A 15,804-nucleotide genomic window follows, 5' to 3' on the forward strand; every position below is an offset into this window, starting at 1 on the left:
CATTAAGCGCATGTTAAAAGAAAACCTACATAGCTAAAAGGGATACTCAACAGCTTTCACCCAACGAAAACCGTATGTTGATTAATCGTCCCAATAATTAGTAATCGATTTTAAGACAGGTTGCGAATCTTTAGTCATGATCGTTAAACTTCTTTGAGGGCATAACTGAAATGTGCAGTGCAACATAGTAGCCTGAATTTGTGTGTGCTATCTTTCGCGCCACGAGCAGCAATGTTGCCTGTTGATGAGTTATGCAATTAGCTCCAGAAAACCACGGTATAGATTAAATTCGATTACTAATTATTGGAACGATTAATTGTGATGCGGTTTTCACTGAGTGAAAGCTGTTGAGTATTCCTTTTAGCTATGTAGGTTTTCTTTTGACATGCGCTTGATGGGGAAGCGTCATTAACAGTATAATGAAAAAATAAATTTCCCCACACTAATTTGCATGCAAACTTGAAACGGCTTGTGCTAAATCAGTTTTAATCCAAATGAGCTCAAATTTTCAGAGGACACTCAGAACATGGTAAAGAATCAGATGAGCACTGTGGAGCAAAATCGATTTTTTGAACCACCCTAATGTTCAACTTTTGGCAAGTCACTCTATTCGGCAAACCACGCTGGATAAACGTACAACTGTTGCTGCTAAAAATCATCTTTTTACAACTACCTGCATAAATATCTATAATTGAACTACTTAAGCTGTTTGATATCAGTTGGTAGTTATTATGGATTGGTGCGGTAATAATAGAAATTTTTCAAATGAAAAACTTCTCAAAATACCAGAAAGGCTTGGTGGTTTAATTTGGTTTTTTCTTATGAGTTTCCATGTGCATTTTATTGTACCTCAAGAAGAAATTACGCTACAATTTCGGATAAAGTTTGAATTTCTAATAACGAAATCGTAGGGGATACCTCAAGCAATGCAAACATACTAAATTAACCACGTTGTTTCTGGATGACTCCATATTACATATTATGTCATCATTACACATACTTACCGATTATTCTTATAAACATCGATGATTACAATGAAGCAGCCAAAGTAGAATACTCAAGAAGAACAGTAGAATACTCAAGAAGGGCAAGGTGATATTAGTGTGATATTTCAAATGTAAAACTCGGCTTGTTTTCAATTGTTTATGATAATGTTTACAACTACCATAATATATAATATATTTCTCATCTTCATTTTACTCTGATTCAAATAAAAAGAACATCTTCTCCGTTCTTGATCTGTATAATAATAGTAGAAAATACAATATGCTTTCGTACTCAGTTCTCTTTCTAACATGCCTTAATGCTTAACTAAACAACGAAATTTTGATTCATAGAAAAAAAAAACATTCTTTACATCGGTATCTCATGTCCGATCCACACTCATCCATCCCTAATATGGCTGCTTGCACTTATTTACAATGATATTTGCATGAATGCGTTTACAAACTAGTTAGTTCACTTTGCTGACTTCAAACTAAACTGAGACTGTTTTTGTAATATATTTATAATCAATCTTCCTGTTGATAATCTATAGTTTTCGAAAGAATAAATTTTAGTACATTTAACCGCTCTTAGAAATTAATCTGTATACTCTCTTGGGGTTATAATAAATTTGATTCCTTTCCTTTCTCAATTATTCCGAAGGAAACCAGCTCTCACGATATGTCTATATTATACTGTGAATGAGTTCAATGAAATTCAGTGTGGAAATCTTTCTGATAACTTGCGTTCCTGAACGCTCTCCTAATGAAATGAGGGGATGACACATGCGTTTTTGCTATTTACACATCCAAGTTGGAAAGAAGTTATGATTTAAAACTGAAGTATTGTAACGGGATTGCTTATCTATTTATGAATTAGCTGTGTTTAGCTTATTTGTTGTTGTATTGGCACTTGATTTACTTTGTATCTCTAACTAGTCTCTTTCTATTTAATAAGGTGTGAATGGGATTATTTTGCTTGATTTTTCCATCTCAATTAGGCACTTGATATTCACAAATATGTTTGCAATGAATAGTATTTGAAAGGATTATCGTTATCGCCTGTAATCGGTTTTACCTGATCTACCACGTGTTTTGATTATGTGTTTCTCGGTTGGTGATGAAAGTGACTGATCGAAAAGGTACGTAGATGTTTCACCCATCTTGATACGAATCAAAATTGCAATCAAATCGCTTTCAAGAGGATTAGTGGTTGTACATCGTAGTGGTTTGCGTTGGGAAATTTTTTGTTACAGTTGCCACAGCAATGATGAACTTGAGGCGGCACGGTACCAAACATTCGGTTGGCACCGGTAATTAGTGGCACCTCTTGCGCGCGCTGCATTTTTCACCTTCTTCTGTGCGCAAACGATTGTTCAATCAGTCGTCGACTAAAATTAGTTTCAATCACTTTTGCGCAAATAAGTGGAGCAATTGTTGCCATTTTCGCGCATGGTGACCGCAGTAGATGGGAAGTGACGCAACACGCCGCCATTAGCCGTCGAGCGAGAACATGTCCATGGCGGCCATTTTGTTTTACGAACATTGGCAAAGTGTTGGCATAAAGGGACGATAGAGCCCGATCAGTCAAGAAGTAGGTGGCGGTAGCTTGTCGTCTATCCACCAGAAGGTAATCAAACGTTCGAAAATGAGCAAACAAAAACAGGATTGTGGGAAATTCCAGGATATTATGGATTGCACTTGGCCGAGCTGTAGCAAAGGTGTTGCTTTTATTGCTCTGTTATTATTGCCGGCACAGGGGATATTGAGCAGATTATTGTCCAACCCCCGATTTCGCACTTGGCTCGGCAGTTAGGAGGATATGAAAACAAAATAATGTTAGAAACTATATGGCACCTGTGATTTGTGTGTTCGACGGCCGAGTCGCTCTAGACAGCTAGGACGGTCGACGTCAAGGCAATCAAATGCAAGGATAGTACTGGAGGCGGAGGGAGAGATCAAATAACGCCAAGGATCTACCTGCGATCCTCGAACGTGTTTGTGAATTTCCAGGGGGCGGGTCCTTTCATCAAGTTCCAGACGAGGGCTGCAACACCTGTGACAAGGAGCGACGTTAACTTTCTTTTCGCCTCATCTTCCTTCTCTGTTGCCCTTCCACAGACCACCTACAAGGTTCTCAAATCCCAACATTCGGTTCAATAAAAACCAATTGTTATGCTAATTATCAACACGCCAAGTGAAGTCTGCCTGCTTGAACCCAAAAATTAGCATATTTATTCTTTCAAGTGATTTTGACAGTTCGAAAATCCTCGAAAGGCCCGGAGACCTGCTCCGGAGTGCTACCGCACCACCCGCAGTTGCAAGTGAAACATGTACCTTTCCGATTGTATCCTTTCACACCTTTACACCGGCTTCCTGCTCCCTGACTGTAGCGATAATAATTTACGGAACGATAATCCGCTAGCTGCTAATCCTGGCAAATTCCTTTCTAAAATACGCGCTTCTGTCTACTACTGATCTATCCCTCAATGTATGTATAGGTATATATGTTATAAATATCACATTTCAGTTAATTCAATAGTCCCTGTGTGGACCCGGAGGTGCCCGCGCACTCCGACCTGTGACCAATCAATCAGTTTAAAATAAAATAATCTGGACGACCATTACATGATCGACCCAAACAGAAAAAAAAACCAAGAAGGACATCACAGGACTAATCGTATATACTTGCTTGTTCAGCTCCGATTTTGAATGAGAATGGCGATTTCTTGGCTTACCCAACGACAATTTGTGGCGGCTGCTGTGGTGGGGGTGCTGCAGTGGGAACCACGTGGTGATCTTCCTGGGCGAGCCACTTCTCCACGTACTTCCGGTTGATGTTGTACTTGGAGGCTACGGCGCGGAAATCGCCCCGGCAGGCAATGTCGTGGTAGTAGCTGTCGATGGCCTGCTGTCGTAGTTCCAGGTTGTAGCTGTAGCCGTCGGCATCACCGTCGTTGCTGTAGACGGACGAGATCGAGGTAGAACTGTCGTAGCCGGAAACGGGTGAGGCCTGCGGTTGGGCCCAGTGGGTGCTGCTGCCGATGGTGCTTGGCGGGGATGGAGACAGGGTGCTGCTGAAGGGGGTACGGGGCATTGGAGTCAGCAGATGCTGCATATGGGGAGGACTTGGCGGGTATCCTCCATTGCACTCGATCAGACCCTCGTAGTATCGCTGCTGGGCATGAAAGTTCGAAATGATGGGATAATCGGGCCTCCCGGTTGGGTCCGGTGAATCGATTGTAGAGTCCTTATCGTCGTCTTTTTCGTCCAGCAGGTAGGGTTTGAAGAGCTTGATGGATTTAGGAGGACTTGCGTCATCCTCGCTTGGGGAGGAGGTTTTGCGTTTTCGGCAGGAGAGATCAACCGCTTCGCAATCTTCCGAGGTTAGATGGCAGGAAGGTTCTTCGGTTTTGATTTCCATCGGGGCGGGCGTGATGGATCGTGGCCGCGATGAATAGACCGAGGAGATAGTCGAACAGGGCGAGAGAGCTTGCTCCAGTTTGGCGCGATAGTGCTGTGGCAGCGAGAGGTCGATCGGGCAATCGATCGCGTACTTGGCGTAGGGGAGATGATACGGATGATAGTACGGATCGAGCAGATTGAGCCTGTCGAAGGGGTGTGTCGGCGTGGGGGTGATTGGAAAATCACCGGACACGGGTGAATAGTTGGGCCGCTGCACTTGGCTCACAGCCATGGCGACCGCCTCCGACTCGCCGCGGCTGTGCGGTTTAAGTACCGATAGACTTGCTGACGACGACGAACTTTCGTGGTGTGGATGCGAGAATGGCGCTACCAAAGTGTGAGTGGGAACTGGCGATATTATACAAGCGCTGCTCTCTTTGCCGTTGCCGAGGATGTTGTTGTTGTTGTTATTGTTGGCGTTTTGAGCGACGCGGTGTCTGGTTGAATCCAGAGGCACTTTTAGTTCGATGGAATTCAGATTCTGATGGCGAATGAGATGGTGTGGATGGAGATGGTGCGGATGCAGTGGGAACTGTGGCTGTGTTGCGGCCTGAGGCTGATGATTGCCCATTAGATTGATTTTCATCGCAGCGCCAGCTCCGCTTGAATTGCTGTTGGCTGCCGCCGAGCGGAGGTTGTTCTCCACCTGCAACCATTTCTGAATCTGTCTCCTGTGGATGCCATACTTGCGGGCCGTGGCTCTCTGGTTGCCCTTGCAGTCACTGTCATTCCGATACGAGTCCAACACTTGCAACTTAAATTGTGGTGTAAAAATCCTCCGGGAACCCATCTTTCCTGCAGCTCCCCCGGAACTGTTGTTCTGATTGTTTCCTCCTCCGGGACGCTGCTCGATTCTTGGCTTTCCGCCGCTCCCGCAACCAATTTCACTTTTTATCATCGAATGTAGTCCGTGCGCCATTATTGAATTATTTTCGTAATTTCTACACATTCAATCCGCTCACACACTCAGCGCTATGTTCCTGCTGTCACTTTTCGAGTTTCACTTCACTTTAAACGGTGAGGACCTAACTCCCAGTTTGTGTCCACTGCCGCTGCACTCAACTCGAATAAAACTGATAAATAAAATAATACGAACTGTGTGTTCACTTTGAGTGCCACCGTCTGGTACAGGTTTCCACTTGATTATTCACTTCGAAGCACATCCAAGAAAAGCACAGAAAACGATTAACTCAGTTCCTGCCTTTGGGTCACCGAAAAACGAAACAACTTTGCCCGAAACCGTGATACTGTCCGCTGCACATTAATGTTTTCCATTTAAACTCATTTTTGCTTTTGTGTCTTGCTGTCTGCTAGCTTCAAGCACAACACTGACTGGCACTGTAGTTCTGAAACCAAGCGCGCGAGAGAGGATGAATGATATGACTAAACGTTAGCAGCGTACACAATCGAGTGCTGTGGTATTATTTTTTCATAAATATCTCTGCCTCTTTGGACTCGGCCAGTCTGTTCGGAAGGCTCGCACACACGCACCCTGTTCGGTCGTCGCTACACGGGACTTGTGTACGTACACGGAGACGAACGTCGGCGCTGACCAGACCACTACACTGAAATCTTTATGTGAGCCAAGCGCGGCCCGTAGTATGGCCAGCAAGTGTGCGATGACTCGTCGTTGCTTCAACCAAGTCACATGATGAGGTGTGTGTGCGCCGGGTGGGCAGGTTGCCAGGGGTGGCAGCAGGACAGGTTGCGAGAGACATTCTTGCAAGCGAGATAGCCTCGTTCACCGTCCCTTTCACTCATCCGCCACTTCATTGTGACACTTGGCTCGATCGCCTCTCAACATGCAACGTCTGTCGATTCTCGCTTCACAACGCCTACAGGTCTAACATCCGTTTTCAAAACGAGTTTAGAAGCAACGTTGCCAAACTGCCAACCGCCCATGTATTCACATGCAACGATCCTCCATGTCCTGTCCGATCCGCCGAATTGAAAATCTCCTCAACCCCCTTTCGGTCCACTAATGTCCTTAGTACCAACTGGGTGATGATTTATTTTTAATTATGTACCTAGTTCAGAAAACACGTCGCACTCTCTAAAAATATTTATCCGCGACTAACCAACACCAGTGACGCCCATCCGCGGATCAGCACTCACACAAAAACGCGAACATCAAAGCCGACTGCCAGCAGAATTCCACCGAAGAACGTCGTCGGTCCGCCGAAGCACAGACAGACACACAGACGCTCCTCGCTCGGCTCGGGCTGGCGCGAATGAGTCGAATCAGCGAACGCTGCCAGCCAGCCAGCCGCCCCGTCGCCGACGGTGCCGCGCTCGATCACATCGGCAACGTCGCAAGTACATAATACCGGCCAGACAAATTGTCGCCACGACTTGGGTTCGTACCAGACAAAGCGTCGCTGGAGAGTATATAGCGAGGAAAAATTGAATGTATTCTGATTCGAACTGACGAAATGGTACCCAGTGTGTTGTTGGTGATGTTGTTTCCTCCCTGATTGCCTCCTATCGTTCTCCTCTGCCGCCGCCAGCGTGTCACCCAGCACAATGACTTCCACTAAAGCAGCTCATGCCTTATCTTCGTCCACCCATCAGCTTCAGCACCACCAAAGTGCATCGCCGCTCGCCGCATTCCACCGCACCCCACCCACCACGAGACGATGATCGCCGTTTCGCTTCTGGACAATTAAATGCACCCGTCCTATATGTGCGCACTTGGTACATACGACGAGGCATGTCGCGTCCGCTCCCACCGGGATGATGATCATGATCGTTGGGCAGCGCAGCTTCGGGGCCGTCCAGAAGCAGCGTTCTGATCTAACTGTTGCCGAAAAGTGGACTCTGCGGCCACCGCATTTGTCAGAATCGTAATATGGTTTTATTGCACAACTCTTACATCAGATAAAATCAAACGCAACAGTTCCGTTCTACAGAAATGAATCGAAGCGCAATAGCCTATTGGCATTATCGATCGCAATGAGTGTTGTTCGATTTCAGAAACCCTCCAAACTGCAAAATATTCAATTGTTGTAGGGGAACTGTTCCGATCTCCATCTCACTGTACATATATCCATCTCATCGCTAATCAGAGAAATACGGCACCAAATTCGTTGCTTCTTTTTGTCAACATGCGTGCTCACTGCTGAAAAAAATCACAAAAATAATAAACAAACCAAATTCCTTTCCATTGCTTTGTTTTTGATGGGATGGAAATGGGAGCTATGAGATGAAGTGGCGAACCGTTCCCCTATATTTATTTATCCCTGAAACTAATTTTCTGTAATTCTGCAGTAATTTGATTGTGGCTTCATTTATGATAATAAGAATTCTGTTCCTGCTTAATAAATAAATAAATCAGGTTTTTATTCAGAGATGATTAGAATGATTCAATTTTTGACTCTCTCGCTCCCCTATGCTTAAATGATTTTTGCTGTTTAAATAATCCTCCTTAATTTGGTAGTTAGACTGAGCACGTGATTGAAGATTGAAGTTCGTTTGAAAATTATCATGAAAACAATATTTTTTTGTGGAAACTTGCTCGCAAGAAACATTTATCACGAAACACCGGAAATACTGAATCGTGATAAATTCGATTTAACACGTGAAGAATAACATCAACATCAATAGTGAGTATTTTTGTTTCTTTATGACTTTCTTAAGAAAAGTCAAATCGCTTCGCTACAACAACTACTGTCTTCTAGCTTCGAAAGTATTCTATGCAGACAATAAGTTGATTATATTGAAATAGTTAATGGTTCACCTCATGAAACGATGTTGCAATTTTTATAGTAATTTCCATAGAAATTTTAAATTGCACATGCTCAGTCAAATAACAATCAAATTAGCTCACATTTTAGAATAAATATTAAACCGTGGTTTTCAGTAGCTTTGCGAGTAAAGGCGTAGGATTGCCAATCCGGAGATGGCGAGTTCGATTCTCGGTCCGGTCAGGGATGTTTTCGGATTGGAAACATTATCGACTCCCTGGGCATAGTGTATCCATTGTACTTGCCACACAAGATACATACTCATGCAATGGCGGGCACAGAAAAGCTTTCAATTAATAAATGAGGGCTAATAGAATACTAAGTTGAAAAGCAGGTCCAGTTCAAGTAGGAACGTGGAGCCATTGAAGAAGAAGAAGAAGAAGAAGAAGAAGAAGAAGAAGAAGAAGGAGGAGAAGAAGATTACACCGGAAATATTATTCTTTGGGCATATGGTGTAGCAAAAAAGTCTGTGTTTATGCATCTTTTTGCCTTTCTCGTAGAACAAAGTGTTTATGATGATTCAAAAATTGTTGTACAGTGATCGTTCGCTAATTGGGGCACGACCTCATCACAATGCCGTTCGCTAATTGGGACGTTTTGACAAGCGTCAATGTTGAACAACGGAAAATTTTACGCGCCAGAAAATATTAATCCCGCCAAACACGGAAACAAAACGTCAACGCGTTTTTGACATCACATTCTGACGTTTAGCTGCTTTTTATTTGGGTTTCGCCCCAATTAGCGAACCCCCAACTAAAAAGCGCCCCAACTAGAAAAAACCCAATTAGCGAACGTTCACTGTACATATCACCAGTTTTCTTCTTCATCACCGCACAGGCTTGAAATTGAGAGATAATTTATAACGTATCGATAATCTTATTATTCAGCAGTGCATAACATGCTTACGTTGAGACGTTGAGATTGACATTACTAAGGCTAGTATCCCTCCTTGCTGATCTGCTTCCTGGGATTGGACACAGCTATTTCTCTCACGCTTTCTTAGGGGCCTTCTTTAGCAACAGTTACAGAAAAATAGTTATAGATTACAGTGAACGTTCTGTGCGGCAGTGTGTGCAGCTACCGCACGGCTAAGGAGGGTCCCACCATAAATATATGGAATAGATTCTGAGGGTGGCTGGGTTCGATTCCCTGTACCGGTCTAGGCAATTTTCGGATTGGAAATTGTCACGACTTCCCTGGGCATAAAAGTATCATCGTGCTAGTCTCATGATATACGAATGCAAAAATGGTAACCTGGCTCAGAACCCTCGCAGTTAATAACTTTGGAAGTGCTTAATGAACACTAAGCTGCGAGGCGGCTCTGTCCCAGTGTGGGGATGTAATGCCAATAAGAAGAAGAAGATATATATGGTAGAATGGTTCTTGTGATTTATGGAAAGGCCATATTCAACAGATTTGAAAGCATCCAATCAAGCTTTCGCCGGTACCAGCGAAAGTGGTACTTGTTACATTGAGTAAATTTTTCAGGAGACGCATTTTCCCAAAAACATCGAATAATAAATTCATATTTGTAATTTTCTGCAACTTAACTGTACCAACATGTTATGACTGATGTGCCTAAAGATAGTAGTGAAAAATAAGCGAAGTTTCTTGACAAATTTTTAGTTTATTGGAACAAATTGCACATGTACCACTATTAATGGAAACAAAATGAAACAGAAACCGAAAATCGTTGACAGTAAAAGTGGTACATGCACATTTTTAAAATCATTCTTAACTATCTTGAAATTCAAAATAGGATTAAAATCTGTTGCGAAATAATTCATACTGCCGAAATTTCAATTTGTTCGAGAATCCGATAATGAAAGAATACGGACTGATTTTACGGCGACGACTCTTAGCGCGAAACAACGGACACGAATAGGAACATGGAACGTTTTAACCCTAGCCCAGCAGGGTAAATTGGCACAACTTGCCAATGAGGCACGCCGCATGAAGCTTGAGATCCTGGGACTGAGTGAAGTCCGTTGGCCAAACTTTGGAGAACACAGAACGCCGTCAGGACAAGTTCTGCTATACTCTGGTTTACGAGGTGAACACGCTCCCCGGCATCGCGGAGTTGGCTTCCTACTAAGCGCTCAGGCACACTCTGCGCTTATGAAGTGGGAACCTATAAGTGAAAGGATAATCGTTGCCAGATTTAGAACACGGGTCCGAAACCTTACTATAATCCAATGTTATGCGCCAACCGATGCTGCCGATCTGCAAGACAAAGAGAACTTCTACAGTCAACTCAATGCCGTCGTAGATAGAATTCCGAAGGGTGATATCAAGATCTGTTTGGGCGACTTCAATGCGAAGATCGGATCCGACAACTCGAACCATGAGCGCATTATGGGACGCCATGGTCTCGGAGAAATGAGCGAAAACGGAGAGCTGTTCGCAGAATTTTGTGGTAATAACGACATGGTGATCGGGGGATCGCTCTTCCCTCATCGACCGGTTCACAAGGTCACGTGGGTCTCCCGTGACGGCTTTACAGAAAATCAAATCGACCACATCTGCATCAGCCGAAAATGGAAACGGAGCCTTCTTGATGTACGGAATAAACGTCGTGCCGATATCGCGTCTGATCATCACCTCCTCATCGGCGAAATACGCCTGCGCATTGCGCGGACTCGTCGGCAGGAGGAAAGAGTTGGACGACGATTCAACACACGCCGACTGGAAGATGCCACGGTGAAACGGTCCTTTGTTGAAGAACTGGAGACGCGTGCTGCAGATATTCCGGAAGGTGGCAGCGTGGAAGACCAATGGACCGCCATCAAGAATGCCTTCATCACCACCAGCGAGAACAATCTGGGCGAACTACGCACCCAGAGAAAACAATGGATCACCGATGAGACCTGGAGAAAGATAGAGGAGCGAAGAGAAGCCAAAGCTGCGATAGAGCGATCGAAAACCAGAGGAGCCAAAGTCTTAGCCCGTCAACGATACGCGGCTCTTGAGAAGGAAGTAAAACGCTCATGTCGACGGGACAAGCGAGCGTGGGCAGACTCTCTGGCCGACGAAGGAGAGAGATCCGCCGCAACCGGGGACATTCGCCTCCTCTACGATATCTCACGACGCTTAAGCGGGGCGAAGATGAATGCAACGATGCCTGTGAAAGACGCGAATGATCAGTTATTGACCGACCCAACTGACCAGCTGAAACGCTGGTTCGAGCACTTCGAACAACTTTTTCAAGTGCCAGCCAGGCCATCACCACCTCGGCATGACCTGCCTAGGATCCGACGTATAACACGCGTCAATACCGAAGCTCCATCACTGCTAGAGATTCAAACAGCCATCCAAAGCATGAAATCGAATAAAGCCCCAGGGGTCGACCGCATATCAGCCGAGATGCTCAAAGCTGACCCCATGACATCCGCTCAACTACTGCATCGTTTATTTCGTAATATCTGGGACACCGCAACTTTCCCGGTCGACTGGATGCAAGGTATCTTAGTGAAGGTGCCCAAAAAGGGTGACCTGACTGTATGCGATAACTGGCGAGGCATTATGTTGCTGTGTACCGTTCTCAAAGTTCTGTGCAAAATTATCCTAGCCCGGATTCAGGAGAAGATCGATGCGACTCTCCGGCGGCAGCAAGCCGGATTCCGTGCCGGAAGATCCTGTGTGGACCATATTGTCACGCTTCGCATCATTTTGGAGCAGGTCAACGAATTCCAAGAGTCCCTTTACTTGGTATTCATTGACTACGAAAAAGCTTTCGACCGTCTCAATCACGAGAATATGTGGGGCGCCCTGAGACGCAAGGGGTTCCTGAGAAAATCATAGGCCTCATCGAAGCACAGTACGAGGCCTTTTCGTGTAGAGTGCTGCACAATGGGGTCCTGTCCGACCCTATCCGGGTCGTAGCTGGTGTGAGGCAAGGATGTATTCTATCACCGTTACTGTTCCTCATCGTAATCGATGAGATTCTGGTAGATGCGATTGACCGTGAACCAAACCGCGGGCTGTTATGGCAGCCTATAACCATGGAGCACCTAAACGACTTCGAATTGGCGGATGACGTTGCACTACTCGCGCAACGGCGCTCTGATATGCAGAGTAAGCTCAACGACCTTGCCGATCGCTCCTCCTCGGCAGGTTTAGTCATCAACGTCAACAAAACCAAATCGTTGGATGTAAACAGGGTGACTCCTTCCAGTTTCACAGTAGCCGGGCAACCAGTGGAATGTTGAAAGCTTCCAATATCTTGGTAGCCAAATGGCGTCAGACGGCGGTACCAAGATCGACATAGGCGCACGGATCAAGAAAGCAAGGGCTGCCTTTGCGAGTTTAAGAAATATCTGGAAAAACAGGCAGATAAGTGAACGCACCAAAATACGAATTTTCAACTCTAACGTGAAATCTGTGCTGTTATACGCTAGCGAAACATGGTGTGTATCAGTGTAGAACACTCAACGGCTGCAGGTGTTCATCAACAGATGCCTGCGGTATATAATTCAGGCCTGGTGGCCTCACAACTGTATCTCAAACAACGAGCTCCATCGTCGTTGTCACCAGAGGCCGATTGCGTTAGAAACTCTGGATCGGAAGTGGGGCTGGGTTGGTCAAACTCTACGTAGGGGCGGAAACGAAATCTGTAAACAAGCATTAGACTCGAACCCAGCGGGATATCACAGCAGAGGCAGACCCAGAGGCTCACGGCGGCGAAGCCCCACCAAAGAAATAAAAGAAGTCGACCGACATCTCACCTGGCAACAGGTTAAAGCGATAACCGGGCATCGCTCAGGATGGAGATCTTTCAAGTCGGCCCTTTGCACCACCGGAGGTGTACAGGATCCATAAGTAAGTAAGTAAGCCGAATTTTCTATTCAATAAGCTGATTTTAGTGGGTGAAACTGTACATATACCACTTTTTCTGGCAACGAAATGGCCATTGTGATATATACCAGAAAATAAAATGTGCATATCTCCAGATTTAGTTACCAAAAATAGCTTTTTCGTTATTCCCTTACTAGATCTTTGCAAATATAAGCCGTTAGTGTAAAATACTCAAAATCGACAAAAATGGTTTACCGTGGGGCATCAAAATCCGTACCTTAGTATATGAAAAAGTCACTAGAAAATATAAATCGAATGCAAATGAAGCGTTTGTCATTGACACAGGAGCATGAAGGTTTCTTGAAGTGTTTCGCATTTACACATTAAAAACTACGAAAAACATGATTAAATAATGAATTAAATCAACTACTCTTCGGATTTCGAATCAAAGGATCAAAATGCGTACAGCTATTTTTCAAATAATTATTTAATTTGAAGCAGACTGATTGACTAAACTACCACTGTAAATAGATCAATACACACCTTGAGAAGCGACGCCTTTGATTTGTATTACGCTTATCTTGTGCAATGATTCGCAATTAGCAATTAAAACATAGTTGCTTTTGGTGCTATTATGTTCTACCCGCAAACAAAATGGCGGCAGAAAGTCCACGTTTGGTGAGTGGCGATATGTTTTTGATTTTTGTTGTTTTAATTTCAAAACCTACTTTCCATTTCAATGCCCCATTTCTAAATTATTTATCTTTAACCCCCTCTAATTTATTGATATCTCATGAGGTGGACGGATTTCGGTTCTGTACAGATTTCGGTCCCGCACGGTATGTACCACTTTCGCTGGCACCGGCTCATATGAACCACAACAGGGAGCCACCAACATATTAATCATAGCAATCGCGGCAATAGACGAATCCAAGTAAAAATAAGAAGAAGACACACGACTGTGTTAACTTTGACAGATCCTACAGCACAGCATAGGAAGATCATTTTAAAATGCTTATAATAAATTCTAGACAAAGTGTAATTAAAATCTGATTGATGAATGATACGGAAAAAGTTCCGAACTGTATGATAGATACATTTTTGGAAAATATTCAAAAAAAATGAGATAAGCTTCCAGATATGTAATTCAGAACTTTTTCCGCATCGTACATCAATCAGATTTTAAATACATTTTGTCTCGAATTTATTATAAGCATTTTAAAATGATCTCCCTATGCTGTGCTGTAGGAACTGTCAAAGTTAACACCGTCGTGTGTCTTCTTCTTATTTTTACTTGGATTCGTCTATTCGCCGTCAGTCAAAACGGTCAAAACACACGTTGTCACCGTTGGTAGGATGAAGTGTAATGCAACGTACACACCAGTCAGCAGTTTGACGAACATTGACCCCGCTCCCAAGAAAACGCTTCGGTTGCTGCTTTGTTTGAACGTATGTGAAGTTGTTCGACCAATCATTTGACAGTTGGCGGCTAGGTTGGAAAAAAATTAAAACGGTTTGATTTTGGTTTGAGTTGTCGGGGTGGAATCAAGGTTTGCCGAACATGTTTGACCATTTCAATACTAAATTTTCAAAACGACTTATCTGCTTTTGTAAACAAAGATTCGAACGTCGATTTGTCGAATCTGAGAGCCCTCCCACGCAAACCAACACCATCAACACATAGGTGAAGACCTCGGCTACCTGTTGGTAGTGCTGATCAAGGATGCCAGATGATATTTTCAAATGTCTTCTCAGTCGGTTAAAAATGTCTTCAAATGTCTTCAATATTATAATTTTAATATTATCAGCGAGAAATTTCAAAATCCAATTGGTATGTAAATTCAATAATCTCCTTGTTTTACTGATGTGGAATAATGTTTATTTTTTGCCTTTCTCATACTCTAAGTACGAGTAGAGGCTATATATTCGCTCCAAAAACAAACTTTTTATCGGAAGCCCGGAGACCCATAGTGTTATGGAACGTACACACGGTCAAGCAGTTTGACCAACATTGACTCCACCTCTCGTTTATTCAAACATCCATCAAATTTTACAAACAGCGGCACGAACAATCAATTTATTCGACCAACAATATCACACACGAACGACCGAAGCGCCAACTTGAGCACCAACCATCGAAAAATATATGGGGGTTTGTGCAACTTCACTACAAATGCTCAAACATGTTCGGCAAACCTTGACTCCACCCCCGACAACTCAAACCAAAATCAAACCGTTTTAATATTTTCAAACCGAGCCGCCAACTGTCAAATGGATGGTCGAACAACTTCACACACGTTTAAACAAAGCAGCAACCGAAGCGTTTTCTTGAGGGCGGAGTCAATGTTCGTCAAACTGCTTAACTGGTGTGTACGTTGCATTATATATCAATCGACTCAGTTCGACGAATTGAGATGATGTCTGTGTGTGTGTATGTGTTTGTGCGCAAAAAGTCTAGCTATTATTTTTGTACTTGCCCTTAACCGATTTGCATTCGACGGGGAAACTTGTCCCATTGTTTCCTATTTAAAATTGGCCGGATCGGACAATGGGCTTGGAAGTTATGGCCAAAATACTTTTTTTATACCAAAAGTGCGTAGAAATTATTCACTCGGAAAAACAAGAAAGGCACCATCACCGCTAGGTGGATTAATCTGGGTTTTGGGACATTCAAATTGTTAGAATTCAAGATAATATTCTGTAAAATTTTCACAAGCACTAATGTTTCGGACAGCAGAACAAAGGGAATCGAAGCGGTGCATAACGAGTTTTCCCTGGATTTTCTATCGAGTCTTTGATCAAAATTCCACCGGATTTTT

General features: G+C 43.8%; 1 protein-coding gene across 1 annotated transcript; it reads right to left on the minus strand.

The window, feature by feature from the left end:
* Positions 1-1,129: 1,129 nt before the first annotated feature.
* Positions 1,130-6,646, minus strand: LOC134226390 (uncharacterized). The gene has a single exon (XM_062707151.1). The coding sequence runs from the start codon at positions 5,395-5,397 to the stop codon at positions 3,718-3,720; it is 1,680 nt and encodes a 559-aa protein (XP_062563135.1). The 5' UTR covers positions 5,398-6,646; the 3' UTR covers positions 1,130-3,717.
* Between the last annotated feature and the right edge of the window lie 9,158 nt (positions 6,647-15,804).

The sequence above is a fragment of the Armigeres subalbatus genome, chromosome 3 (genome assembly GCF_024139115.2).
Source record: "Armigeres subalbatus isolate Guangzhou_Male chromosome 3, GZ_Asu_2, whole genome shotgun sequence".
Lineage (NCBI taxonomy): Eukaryota > Metazoa > Arthropoda > Insecta > Diptera > Culicidae > Armigeres > Armigeres subalbatus.

Excerpts from the sequence above, each read along its gene's own strand:
- LOC134226390 (XM_062707151.1), bottom strand. The coding sequence starts at position 5,397 with ATGTGTAGAAATTACGAAAATAATTCAATAATGGCGCACGGACTACAT.